This window comes from Solea solea, chromosome 12 (genome assembly GCF_958295425.1).
Source record: "Solea solea chromosome 12, fSolSol10.1, whole genome shotgun sequence".
Lineage (NCBI taxonomy): Eukaryota > Metazoa > Chordata > Actinopteri > Pleuronectiformes > Soleidae > Solea > Solea solea.
Genome location: NC_081145.1, coordinates 11,815,099 through 11,829,389, shown reverse-complemented (window position 1 = coordinate 11,829,389; position 14,291 = coordinate 11,815,099). Strand labels below are relative to the sequence as shown.

Sequence of the window (14,291 nt, the reverse complement as noted above, 5' to 3'; positions counted from 1 at the left end):
AGTTCTTGTGCACACGTGGCACGCATACAATACCTGTTTGGGTTTGACATTTTGTAACCTCTCTTGTAGATACAGTATGTTACAGTCTGGCATGTCTGGAGTGTCAGCAATGATATTTACCAACAAACACAGAAGGCAGGTGGCAGTCGGAGCTCGTCCTCTCTAGTAAATTGTGGCTATTCTTTTCTCTTTTTTATCAAACTGGTGTTTGGTCTGGAAAACATTTAGAGAGTTTGTGACGAATGGAAGGAAATCCTGCAAACTATTGAGCAGATTGTCTTTAAAAGAAAGGTATTGATTGTGAAAAGGTAATAATGACAGCGTTGGGATGGTTTCGTCAGCTTTGATCTGTGTATTTTATATATACTTGTATCCAAACATTTAACTCATATTGCTCTCTTGACTCCGCTGATGAATCCCTGGATTGTACACGATTTAAACTGGAATATTGATAGAAACACTTTGGCAGAGTTTGAAATCACTGATCCTGACTCATATATAATGCAGATCCTGCTTTAGAATCTTGTTCTTTTTTCTGCTCTGATTGTTTAATACACGACGTTCGGGCTGACAACATCAGGTCACATGCATGTTTCTAAAAGAGAAGGAAGCTTGTCAGTTCCTCGGGTGCCCAGCCTGCATGCATGTGTGTATGTCGATATGATGGCAGGGGCATTTCTGTGTGTCTACTTGTATTTGTTACCGTTTCTGGCATGAACACTGACCTTGTCAGGATCAGTAATCCTCATGGAGACCAAAACCTGGTCCTAATGAGGCATTACCTAATTTGTGAGGAACTGGCTAAGTTTAGACGTACTGGTTATCTACTGGGCATCAACTGGGCATGGTTAAGGTCAGATATAACACCTTGTTTAGGCTGTCCAAATGAATGGAAGTCAATGCAGTGTCCTAAGAAGAATAGTAGTAACCACCCCCCCTCACAATCTCTGTGTGTGTGTGTGTGTGTGTGTGTGTGTGTGTGTGTGTGTGTTCACAGCACCTCTGTGGAAACTTGGACATAAGCCAGCCGTTCCGTTGCCCATGAGGGCTGGTAAACACGCTGCAGTATATCTCACTCTGTGAACACAAGTGGCAAACATAGTGTAAACGTGATTCCATCACTTCATTCAGCTTCTTGCTCCTCTTTTTTGTGTGTGTTTCAAATATCTGAATCACACTGCAGTCTATTTCATGTTCTTCTTCTTCTTCTTCTTCTTCTCCCTTTAGGGGTCACCACCTCCATCTTGCCCTATCCCTTGTTTCGTCTACTGTGACACCCACTGTCATCGTCGTGTCCTCCCTGACAACATCCACCATCCTTCTCTGTGGTCTTTAAATGCATGATATACTGTAGGTGTTATTTTTTTTAAAGGAAGGTTATTACTTATTATCAAAGTGTGATTAATACGACAGCTGCTCTTGATTTATAGATTAAGATTAGTGTGAGCTATTGTTAACAAGCAGGTTTGCTTTAAGTGTAAATCAAGTGAGATGTACATGATCAGTCTTTTTACAGATGGGTATCAACAGAGTGTAGGAGATACGGTGGGGGTAGAGGGAGGTGGTAAACAACTCTGTAGGAACTCTGTAGGGTCTTAGGACATTCACACTTCCTGAGTATACATCAGATCTGTCATCTCTAGCCCCCGAGGCCAGCACAGGGCTGAGCGAGGTCACAACACATAACTGAACCCTCTGCAACATCCAAACCAGATGTCGGATGAATTGCTTCTCATAAAAGATTCCTCTTTTACAATGGACCCTAAGAAAAAGAGAAAGTCCATTACCTCTGCATTCCCGAGTTGTTAAAATTCTTACAGGTAATTCACTATGGCCTCTAGGCATGCTTGTAGAACTAGCTCAAATAGAAAGAACCTGTCTGCTCCTGATATAAAGGTTATAGTGTCTGCTGAGGACTGAACTGAGGAATCAGAGTTTGCCCACAAACTACAACAACGTTGACATGAAAAACAGGGTGAGTTTTATTCTTCCTGGTTCTCGTAGGAGAAACAATGACCGCTGGCAGCTTTCACTTTAGATCACGTGGACATTTCTCCAACTGTTCAACATCTGGATGAAGTGTACTTTTCTCTCATGTTCCTGCTCCTGACATAAGAGATTTGACCCTCGGATGTAACAAAGACCAAAATGTGACATGATATCCGAAAAGTAATAAGGATGCATCCTGGTTGTCTGGCCAGCTTCACCTCCTCTCTCTTTATGTCTTCCTCTTATTTCTTATTGTCAGTTTATAAAACATACTCAGATGACTATTCCAACAAAAAAATACATCCGGTCTGATGAGTAAAATAAAGAAAAAAAAAAGAATGTGATAAATCTGCTCACACTTGGATCCAGCATCTGTCCTGTGTGATATAATGCATTGAAAGGACTGTCTGGCACTCAGTCAGCATGTGCTGAGAGATGTGGGACAGGACCTGGCCTCCTCATGCTCCTATCACTCCCTGTTAGCGCTTCTTCTCCTCTCCTGCTCCTCGCTAATCACAACTGACAAGGGATACACAAAACTCTGTCCACACCAGCGGACAGAAGGAGCTGCGCTGACCTCTCCCAGTTGGAGTGAAAGCGCACAGGTACAAGTCCTGCAAAATGTTCTGCCTCTTTGTTCTGAAGGCTGCAGACGAACACAAACACAAGCACATGGCATGAGAGAACTCAAATGTGTGTAACATTTAGGAGGGTTTGTTGGCCCATACGTATGTTTTTAAAAGTCTATGATGTAATATAAACATTGATTTTTGTAGCCCTAGAATCAGCCTTAGTGACGGTCAAACATTCCAGGTGCCACACGTGATCGGCTTCCTCGTCGACAGCAGCTTCTGGTTCGTGGCTTCCCATAGGATTTCACCATGTCCCTTCATTTGTCCTCCAGTTCTGAATGTACCGTCTTCTTCAGCTGGAAAAAGGTGTCGTAGGTTTTCAGTGGGCTTCAGTTTCTGTAGTTGGGTATGCACTGGGTGGAAGACTGGCCCAGTCAGCTTCACCAGAGCCCTGTTAGCCGACATTCATTTTTTCCACCTCCTCCAACACGGTTGTCGGGTTGGACTTTAGACTGCGTTCACATGGGATCATTTTGTGACGCGATGGGAGCGCTGTGTGCGCAAGTCGCTGTATTTTAAACAGAAGTGACGTCATTTCTTTTCACCATCAGGACAGGATGACAGGGCCGTCATCCTGTGTGGTTTTCACAATACCATGCAGAGCCGGACCCAACGTGACGGGTTTCTGAATTCAACGGTGAAACTCGCTAAGTTGTTTCCGGCTCCGTACGGTGTTGTGAAACCACAGAAGATGATGGTTTCTTCTCTGCAGATGACGTCCACACACAAAAAATAATAAGTTTCCTTGAGCAGAGTTTGGCCTCAGGGAAGTACGTGACGTCATCTGCAAAAGTAGAAATATTTCAACTTGAGCGACAGATGCGATTTGTGCGATAAGCGCGATGGACCCTAACCCATACAAAGTCATGCATTGACTTTGTATGCAAAGTTGTTGCACGGCTAATTTGTGTCGCGTCCGGTGTGAACACAGCGTAAGGAGGCAATCAGTCTCTTGTGCCATCATGATCCTTCTGCATCTTCAATGCACAAAATCACAAAGCCAGAGTGTGTGTTTTGCATTTTAAAGAGGAAGCTTCAAACAAGGAGCTACATCTTCTGTGGTATGTTAAAGCCACCGTAATTGCGTAATGCACTGGGGAGAGGGAGGGGTGAGTGGAGGAGTCCTCCGTTTCTTACCAGAATATCAGAGAGAATATATCCTGTGAGCTGCAAAAAAAGCCTTTTTAATGCCAGAGGTTAGAAGAGACTGGTCTGAGATGATGGAAAGGCAACAGTAACTCAAACATCACCTGTTACAACCAAGAAATGCAGAAAACTATTTCTAAAAATGCAGGACATGTCACACCTTAAAGCTGATTGAAGACTACACCGTCTTCTACTCTTTATTATGTGTCATGTGTACCTAAAAGTGGCTGGTCAATGTAAATCTGTATGTTTGTGTGTGCGAGAGAGTGAAAGGAACTGACGGTCGCTTTGTACGTCAGCATCTTTGTATGTGCATCAGCAAACGTGAGTGAGATTACATGTGCTTGCTGTGCTGTACTCGCATCTATATTTGCATACGTCCACCTTATGTGCGACGGTGTGATCTCACGAGAGCGCTACGTGCACGTCTGAGGGAGCGCACACATGTGCCTCCTCGACTGTGAGCACACGTGCTCGCATGTACACACGGAGGGTCTGCGTGCGGAAACGCTGATGGAAACCTTCAACTGACGCAACATATCATCGGTGACACTTAAAGTGGGATGAATATTTCAATGGCCTGATGGAGGGGGGGAGTGCAGAAAGAGTCAAGCTGGAGTGCAGCCACACAACTATTCTGGGAATTTCACTGCTTAACAGATTGCAAATCTCTCCTTTTTTCTCTTGTCAGTACCCAGACACTTCGATTCAATCAGAAATACATTTTAATCTTAAGGACGTTTGGTAACTTTTCAGAAATATTACACTAAGACCATACATCCATCATTTATGACCTTTAGGGGGTCAGGGGGAGGCTGGAGCCAATTCAGGACAAGTCAGTCCGTCACAGGTTTAAAGCTGCAGTATGTAAATGTTGCTGGATGTCAGTTTGGTCTTCGTGAGCAGAAATGATGTAATATTATTTGCATGGTGTGCACTTCATGGGCCACATAGCAGGGTCGTGGTTAGCGATGTTGCATTGCAGCCAAAACGATCTGGGTGCACGACCCGATCTGAACAAAGGCTTTTCTGCACGGAGTTTGCATGTTTGCACATGTGTGGGTTTTCTCCAGTTTCCTCCCACCGCCCATAAACATGCAGAGGTTAATTGAACACGTGCAATTGAGCACAACGTGATGTGAACGTGACAGTGAATGCTTGTTAGTCTCTGTGTGTTTACCCTGCGATGGACTGGCGACCTGTCCAGGGTGTGACCCCAGCTTTTGCCCTGAGTCGACTGGGATTGGCTCCAGTGACCCTTGACCCTCATCTGGAGGATTAAGTGGTGGACAATGGATGGATGTGTACTTCACCTGAAAACAGGCTGTGTTAAGCAGTGCAGGGGGGGCAAGTGTCTTCACTAAAACTTAAAATTAAAACACCTATTAATGTAAAAAGAATGGGCATGGAAATGTTTCTTCCTCATATTGATTCCATTCTGATAGGGACTTAGTATTAATATGTAAGGCAACCTTGTTGTGGAAGTTTATTTATATATAAAAAAAGGAAAAAATCAAAAATGTCTATGTAATAATAAATAATAATAATAATACAAATGTATGTGTATATTATGTGTAAACTCAGATGTGGTGACTGGTGAGGACAGTGTCTGCTCAGCTGCCTGAGGGAGGATTTGGAGGGTTTCACATGCTCCCACATTCTCTTGCTCCCTGTGTGGAGTGGGAACTCGGGGGTGTGAATGAGCTGAGATTCACGGCTGGTTGCAGAGCGGGTCACTCTGGATTTGTACCTCAAATGCCCAACAATCACCTGACGGACACTCACTCAAACTGCTCAAATCCCGCAGCGGCAGCGGCATTTATCCTCGAAAGCAACGGGACAAGCCTCTGACATTTCGGTGGAGCGTGAAAAGTGGCCAAATGGTGGACACAAAGAGGAGCACGGTTTCGGTTTGCCGCTGAATACTCGCGGAACTGGACTCATGATGATGATGATGATGATGATGATGATGATGTTTTGCGGATCCGGCCGTGGAGCCACGCGGCGGGGAGAATGGCAGCAGAAGTCAAAGAGACGGCGCGCCACAAAGGAGGGCAGAGCAGGACGCGTGTGTGCAGAGCAGCAGTGCCCTAGATCCAAGTAACATCTGAGCTACTCTGTCATTCAGGCTCCATTCATGCTGTTTCGGGTTCGAGTGCACCTGGAAAAACAAAGACAATGCGTTCAGTGGCAGCACACTACCGTGCGTAAATGGAGACACATCTGTGCGTATTCGCCGTACTTTTCCCTTCACTGTGCGTTCAATAAAACGTGTTTGTTTTGTCACTGTCCCACGACCACACTGGTATAGATGCATTATATACTTCCTCATACTTCACATGTGCCATGAGTGATGGCGATGTCTGCAGAATCTGACAGTACCGGTGCGCAGGGCTGCTGTGCTCATAAGAAAAGCTTCAGCGCACTGGATCGCAATGGTTATGTGAAAACATGTGTCATCCCACTGTGCCGTGACCGAGGCTACGAGTCGTGGGTGAGGCTAATGTTCACCAAAATATGGTGTTCCCAGAGACTCCGGATTGCGGTGTGTGTGGGGTCGCTCTCGGTTTTTCTCGCTCTGTTGGTCAAATGTGCAGATTGGAGAGCTGAAGGCAGCAGCAGCAGCAGCAGCAGCGCTGACAACACACTCTCGCTTTCATCGTCTCCAGTTCACTTCGTTGCGGGCTGCGCGGTGGACCTTTTGCAAACTTGCTGGAGTGTGCTCTCGCCATTGTTCACCCTCGTATGTGCCTTCTTTTGGGTCGGCGTCTACCTAATCCGCTGTGGGGTTTTAATCCAGACCGCCCTGTCCCTCCTGACCGTGTGCCACCTGGGCGAAGCGGCTGCGTGGACTCTCTTGGACGGGACAGATGAGCAGCTCTTTTCGTTCACCACAGCGGCCGGAGTCGTGCTCGTCTGCGTGGCCACCGGCGCACTCATGGTAGCACGACTGAACCAGGGCATATCTGTGGTCGTTTTCATCAGCATAGTCAGGACCATTTCACTCTTCTCACTGCACAAAGTTCGGGCCACTTGGAGACCGTACGTAGCGTACCTGGTTGGAGTGTTGGGCATCCTGCTGGCGAGGTATGCTGACAAGCTCCTTCCTGACCAAGGGAGACACAAGGAGGGCTGCACCCCCGTGACTGGAGCCAGGGAAGAGATCCCTGTATTTAAAAGGCGCAGGAGGTCCAGTTCTGTGATAGCGTCAGACATGGCACACAGTCAGTCCAACAGTAAGTCACATCGCCGGACCTCTCTGCCATGCATCCAGAGGGACCAGGTAAGAAGTTTCTGTCCCATTCAACTTAGCTTTTTCTGGCTTGTTTTTTAATCTTCCAGTGAGGAGTTTTGTGTTTGACACACACACAGAGAGAGAGATAGAGAGAGATAAAGAGAGATGCAAGGACACAGTCCAATAAACTGTCAACTGTTACTGGACACTAATTAGAATATTAAGTTTATTTGTATTAATAGCAGATTTTTTGGAAAATGTACTGTAAATATGTAAATGTGTACACTCATGTGCAGCCAAAACAAATCTAGTAACAAATCTATTTACATTGTTTTTTTTAAATATAAATTTCCATCTACAACTTTAAACTTAAAGCATGCTCATGCCTTTACCTAATGTCAATATATACAGTTTAGATGCACCTTGCTTCTGGCAGCAGCCAGATTTGCACCACATGGATGCTATTTTGTGCTTTCAAGCATTAAAGAGAAAGGGAAGCTGATGATACAAAGTCACTGATTCATCTCATCCCTGGTTGTTTATGTCAAACATTTACCCCTCCTCTGATGAGCCTCTGCCACAAAAATGACACATTTATTTTTATCTTCTTCTTTTTTACAACTTCCTCTACATCACTCATCCGAGATTGGTGTCCTTAAATCCCAGGAATGTAGGCATTTATAGCTTTTAATCCTCATCTGATACTGATTACATACCTGTATTAAGAGGAGATGGGAGGGCGTCACTCAACCCAAGTCACATCAGCCCCCTCAGCCCACCGTATGGAAAATCAATGAGCATGCTGAGCATGTGAATGGGAAACAGATTTTCTCAGTGATCAAAGCTCTCGTTGTGACCTGTGAGTGTGGTTACGTTGGGAGATGAGAGGCTGCACTGTCGGCCCAGCCACTTGAAAGATGCCCTAAGCTCTCAGGGCTAGTTAGTGTTGTAGTGCGCTTGTTTGTTTTTCTTTGTGGTTACACACAAACACATACACACACAAATTGGATATGAAAAGCCTCTTGGATATTTTACAGTTCACCCTTTTACTTTCTTGTGCAGGGCTGAAGTGTCAGTCTTTGTTATTAGTTTAATATCCAGTTGTTGTTTCTTTTTTGCTGCAGTGGTCGAAAGTGCATTTTTAACTATATAATCGAAGAGTTGCAATTTAATCGGCAGATTATTTCACACCGCTTTGTTTTAAAATGTCTAAATACATAATTGCCGGAGAACATTTTTCCTTTTAGTCTTACAATAAAGCAATATCACACAAGAGGGAGTGCAGTTGTATGTGATGCGGTCGCACACTACGCTTTAAAGTTGCGGTGCTGGTGTACTCTACTGTATGTCAGCGCTCTTAGAAAGCGTCTCGTCCAATCAAACGACTTGTCCGCGAGCAGTCGCCGCTAACTGTTGTGTAAATATTTATTTAAAGCACATTTAAATGTAGCTTTATACCACGTATGAAACCATTAGATTTAAGCAGTGTGCAGGTGAAAGTAAAAAAATAAAAAGTATTATCTTCATTTTTAGAGAAGGTAAACACGACAAAACAACAATTGCTGTCTTACAGACCATTCTCTAAAGACACAGTGGATGAATGTCATTACAAAACATGCAGTTACTTACTGACCAGACTAAAGCTTTTTTACTGAGCGATGATCTCTATGATGTGTTTTTGTTGCTCCTGTAATATGGCACATCACAACATTATGAACGTAAGGCCAGTCATGAAATCAATTTTTTTGAATCTACCTTTCCCGCTCAGTGGTGCCCTGCCTTTAATTGAGACGCACACATGGCGTACATGTGGCGCCTTAACGGTGTCTTGTCTGTGTGGTCTATAATGTGTAAACAAGCCCATGCTGACCCTCACTAGTCATCACCTTGCTCATGCTGGGCTCCCTAAAGGCGGGGGGGGCCCAAAATGCCGTGATGGGAACCGAGGGAAATGTCAGACAGCATTTAAGTGTCTAACTGACTCTGCCTCGAGGAACAGAGATAGGTTTGCGCGGAAGTAAGGAAGCCGTCATTTTCCAGGTAGTGCGTCTTCGTTCGATGACCTCATCAGGCCGAGTTGTGATGTTTTTAAAGAAGAGCAGCTCTGCACTCTGTTGACCTGATGATGTTTGCATTCGTGCGGAGTCACTTACTGTAAGTGTTTGAAGAATGGTGTCAGATTGATTACAGTTTAGTGACCGTGTGAGAGACGGTTCATTCAGACGTCTCCTCCTCTTCCTCCTCACAAACCGTACACAGTGCTCACACGGACATGGTGACACTGAACTGCTACCCGTTCACTTTGAATGCAGCATCGTGGATCTGCTGTTTTTTTGGGGGGGGGATGGCATTTAAGCTCAAACATCACACTGTCCACATGGAAATCTCAGATAAGACCATTGGGGTGGGCTATATGATGATATTAGAGATTATAACGTGTATGTAGTATCGGCACATGCTCTCCATTGCTGTTCTACGCTTTTACGTGGATGCATCCGTTTTTTTTTCTCCTCAGCCAAATCACACAAACTGCGGGCAGTGTCGAGGGTTTCTCATTCCCCCAGCCTGTTTGATTCAGAATGTATCGGGAAGCCGGGGCTGAAAATGATAACAAAACAGAGGAGTTGGTCCCTAAAAAGAACTCCGAACACCTCCACTATATGGAATAGAGCTTGGCTCTTTGATACAAGTGTTATTTGTAGAACGCTGACACTCTTACTCCTAAAGGCACCGCAGCACTTTCACAACACGTCTAAAGGTGTCGTTTACCTTTTAAATTCAAATTAAAAGTGTAGCTACATACTTACATACAGTCTTACATACTTGTTAAATGTACATTGTACTTGCACTGTTCAACAACTTTCCCCATGTGATATTTTACCATATCATTCATCCCTATCTTGGTACAAAGTTGGCTGCTCAGCTCACTGCTACACCACTGTGCCACCACTTCAATAAACAGCCGTTTAGCCTCCTTTTGATAACAAATTAGCTGCCCGCATCTATCAGCTCACTGAGTGGGTTAATTTCACAATGCTGGGGTCAGCCTCCCAATCATGGACATAATAAAAGAAAGTCATTATCATCTGATCTGATAGCAGTGAGCCGGGTCCTCTGCGGGATCATTTTTCTTCTTGGGTTAATACATAATGACAGGCCAGTCCTCCGTATTTCAGCTCGGGATATTGAACTAAAGGAAGAGGTGTGGATCGCTTTTCACAGTGTGTGAGGAAATTTGAGTCAAAGACTCCTGTGCTGCAGACATCAGCACTGTCATGGAACTTCTCTCCTCATAGAGGAAAACAGTAAAAACAGTTAAAAAAACAAACAACTCTACCGACCTGTGTTGTAAAGTTTGAGTATAAGCTGACGAGGCAGGGAGTAGACGTGAGCGAGTCGCCGGCGATTCTCTTTGCGAGGTGTTGGGAACAGCTCCATTTTCTTTTGGTGACTCCTCCCCTCCCCATAGCCCTCTGTTCTTTGTCCTTTCACTGACACCAACACAAATATTATTCCCGACCAGTGGAGGAAATTCTTTCTTAACTTGCTTGATAAAGATATTCTTGAAATCTATGGTAATGACTTCCTGTGAAATAGGATCCAAACACAATTAGTGTTGCTGTTGTAAATGTTTCCTGTTACTCTATTTTTGCTGCACCGTCCGTAATTGAATTGTGTTTTGGATGGAGGAGGAGGTTGTTGATAGCCTGTAGGGCAGTGATTTACCACTGGGCCACTACGCGCTCTCATCCCAAACAGCTTGTTTGTATTCTAAACACACAGCCTCATGGGATATGATGAGTTTCTTCATGATTTCTTTCTTTTGACTGGACCAGCCTCTGGTTTTGAAGTAGTCTCACTGAAAGCCTCCGTCTGCATTTTGAAAGGAAGGCGATATCGTCGTGGGGTTGTGTATCTTGAGATTGGACAATTGACTACGCGCTTCAGTCCTCGCTCAGTGCGAGTATATTAGCTGTGCTGTGCATGTGTGAGGAGGCAAAGGGGTAGAGGAATTGGGGTTGAAATGAAAGTAGGTCATTCAAGGTTTTGTTCAGTAGCCAGGCAAAACAGAAGACTTACTCCTACCCCCCAAATGGTGGAAAAGGCTCGCATTGGACTGATGCGGTGTAGTAACTTTTTGTGTACTTGTGCTACAACTTTTACAAGTGTTGCCCTCTGAGTGTGTACCACATTACAGTGAGTTTTGCTCTGTAGTGGCAGTGTACATAGAAGCTCCTCGACAACATTTTTGCACTCCAACAAACTGAAGTTCTTCTGAATTCTGCAGCCTAGTTTGAAATGTTAAACTTCCCACATTGTAGAAAATGCAATTTTAATCAAAAAAGTAAGTGAAGTTGATATGTAAATACTCACCAGGCTTCAAAATACTGAATACACTGAAGAATGCACAAATGTGCAATTCTTGTAGCATTTAGTGTAACTATTCCTTTTAAACGTATATCTCGCTCCAACCTTAATTATCCCAACTAAACTCCTTTTAACGGTGTGAGAGCAATTTTACTATTAGTAACAGCAATGGCAGTCAAAATGAAAGTAACATCCAATTGCTGTTGAACCTCGCCGTTACATCGCCGTTACATATGTGTCTCACTCTTTCATGACCGTCATTTACGGCAACAAAAGTAACTTCTCGCACCGTGTCTCTGATCACCAAAGACCAGCCAAAGCAAACAAGAGGTCCGGGACTAAGTGCAGCCGTACCCGTCTTACAGCGCTTCCCTTCCCCTGGCACAACCACGATCTGGCTCCCCGTGGATTACCATGGAAATTATGGAAGGACGTCTGTGTGAGCATGTGTGTGAATGTAAGCATGTGTGTGTGTGTGTGTGTGTGTGTGTGTGTGGTGTGTGTGTTGCCAGCAGCTTGATGGCTGCCAGCTGCTGCAGGCTGAGAGGTTGAATCCGCTCAGAGAAACACAGAGGCCCTGAAAACCACAGACACAACCCAACGCAGCTGGAATCACTAGACAGGCGCAGGCCTCCATTCCTGACACATAGCGCACATATTAACACCTCTGAATCCTAATAACTGCCTTTTTTTTTAATAGAATGGGATAATCTCTGTGGCGTAATGGAATCTTTCTGTGTTGCCTGCGTAGATTACATGTTTTACTCTCTCCGGCTGTCTTTTTCAGACAAAGACAATGATGTCGCTCAGGTTTTTCTGTGATACCGTAAAAGACTGGCTGTTTGAGTGATCGAGGTGAACAGAATGTTCCTGGCACAAATCTGTGTGCACACACACACACGCACACACACACAGTACAGGGATGACTGTGCTACATGAGTATATTTGCGTGTGTGTTGTGTGGCAATGTTCACATTTCTCATGACGCCGAGGTGCACGCGTGTGGCATTTCAACATCGGTTTGATGTATCGTGTTCTGCAAAACATGGGATGTTGCAAAAAATAGAAAACAGAGGGCTGAGGCAAACACACTGTGCTAAAACACACACATGTGCGTACACAATAATACAACATTTCAGAAACGTTTTGATGACACGTTACTTACTATAAGGTTAACCGCATCACCTTGTCAGCAGTGAGCAGCACTGGGGGATTAGTGGTAGTGTAGTGTAGCCTGTCATAGACAGGATTTTGTAATTTACTGGAGTTTCACTAAATAAAATATGGTCTACAACTGATTAAAAGGGATTTAAATCCCGAAATTACAGATTTGTTTGGGGCATTCAATGGCGGTTTTTCAGTAAATAATGTCTTGATACTCACTTCAGTTATAGAGCTGGGAATCAAACCTTCATCCTTGCTTTGAACTCCAGCCAAGGGGTGAAGCTACATGACAGGAGTGATGATGTGAGTGACGCTGAAGCACAGTTTTTGCTTTTTAAAACGACAGTTAGGCGAAAATGTGTCAGTGCATTATCTGGTGTGGGTGCTTTCATTTCTTTTTTTTTTTTACCTCCTGAAGAGCCACACCTTTAAAGACTCAGTGCTCACTCTAATTCAAAACGTTTGTTGAATATAAGAGGTTTTGTTACAGATGCTGCAATAGTATCACTGAAATTTGAAATATCTGATCAAAGAAAAATGATTGAAGATTGAAAACAAGCCATTGTGCGTCCATCGCTGAAGCAATTATTACTTTAGAGGATGGGGAGGTTAATAGGCGTCAGTACATATCCGCTACGGCCGAACATCACTTTGGGGAACTGAGCGCGGCACATTTGGCTTTCATCTCTATTTATCTTATTAAAGGGCCTTTTCAATCACACATGTAGCCCACATTTTGGACAGTGATCCTTTACATGAGGCGACATTCCTGTGCTTTCCCCGCTGCTGAATGAACTGGAATGTGCAGGTTGAGCAGACCTTGAAGGACAGGCCTGTGGGCCCGTTCACCCAGTCCTCCCCTCTCTGGCCCTCCTCTCCCCACACACACACACACCCTGACCTGAGCCAACACCACCATCCTGGGCTGTCACCAGGTGTGCAGCTGGCCTCTGCTGAATGAATAGACACTCTCACATCACCCCGGGAAGTGTATGCAAGGGTGTGCATATGTGTGTGTGTTTGTGAAGGGGGGGGGGGGGGGGCGGGGTGGTGGTTGTGTTGCAGTCCCAGACATAAATAGCTGTCGTCAGTAGGATGTGTTCAAAACAAATGGAAGGAACAAGTGTTCATTTCCCCTCTTAGAGGGTGAGTGTGTGCATCACGGACAGAGGTGTCCCCAGAATTGATCTCATGGCCTTCGATTGGTGTTCAGGTTCACAGATGAGGTGCAGCAAGTCCCCCGGGTCCATTGTGGCTATTGGTGTTCTATTAGAAACAGAGCAGATCACAGTCACTGCCGCTGCTGCCGCTGCTGCTGCTGCTGCTGCTGCTGTTATGATTCATTTCACAAGCAGGAACATTTTGAACTCCTCTGACTGAGGCTGTCCAATAAATCCAAATATAGTCTGCTATTAATTGATTATATATTTCAGGACCATGACAAGCGAGGCTGTTTGTTAAACCTGGATAGGCTGTTGTATGTATGTTTACTTTCCCCCTTTCCACACTTAAGAATTTCATAATTTCATCACAGGACTGTCCCACTTTCCCAAAAATACCAGTGGCCGAGGTGTGCAGAAGTGTTCAAATTAATATGATTATTAAGTAAAATGATAACGGAAATATTAAAAGTGAAACTACAGAATTTGGTTCAACAAACCGTACTTGTGGTTGCTATGCTGTGGATTGACCCCAGAGTTGTGTAGCATATTATATTATAGGAGTGATGGGAGTGTAATTGCTCATTCAGAAACATA

General features: G+C 44.5%; 1 protein-coding gene across 3 annotated transcripts in view; it reads left to right on the top strand.

Moving 5' to 3' along the window:
- The window catches only part of pde3a (phosphodiesterase 3A, cGMP-inhibited), a 94,121-nt gene that overhangs the window by 17,667 nt on the left and 62,163 nt on the right, over positions 1-14,291 (top strand). The window contains exon 1 of one of the 3 annotated variants that reach the window (XM_058645664.1): positions 5,561-7,050. The exons of 1 other annotated variant lie outside the window; for it this stretch is intronic. In XM_058645664.1, the coding sequence (XP_058501647.1) occupies positions 6,121-7,050 (930 nt within the window). In that variant the 5' untranslated portion in view covers positions 5,561-6,120. Of the gene's footprint in view, positions 1-5,560; positions 7,051-14,291 lie in introns of those variants that run through there. One more of the 3 variants, XM_058645666.1, reaches the window with a different exon arrangement.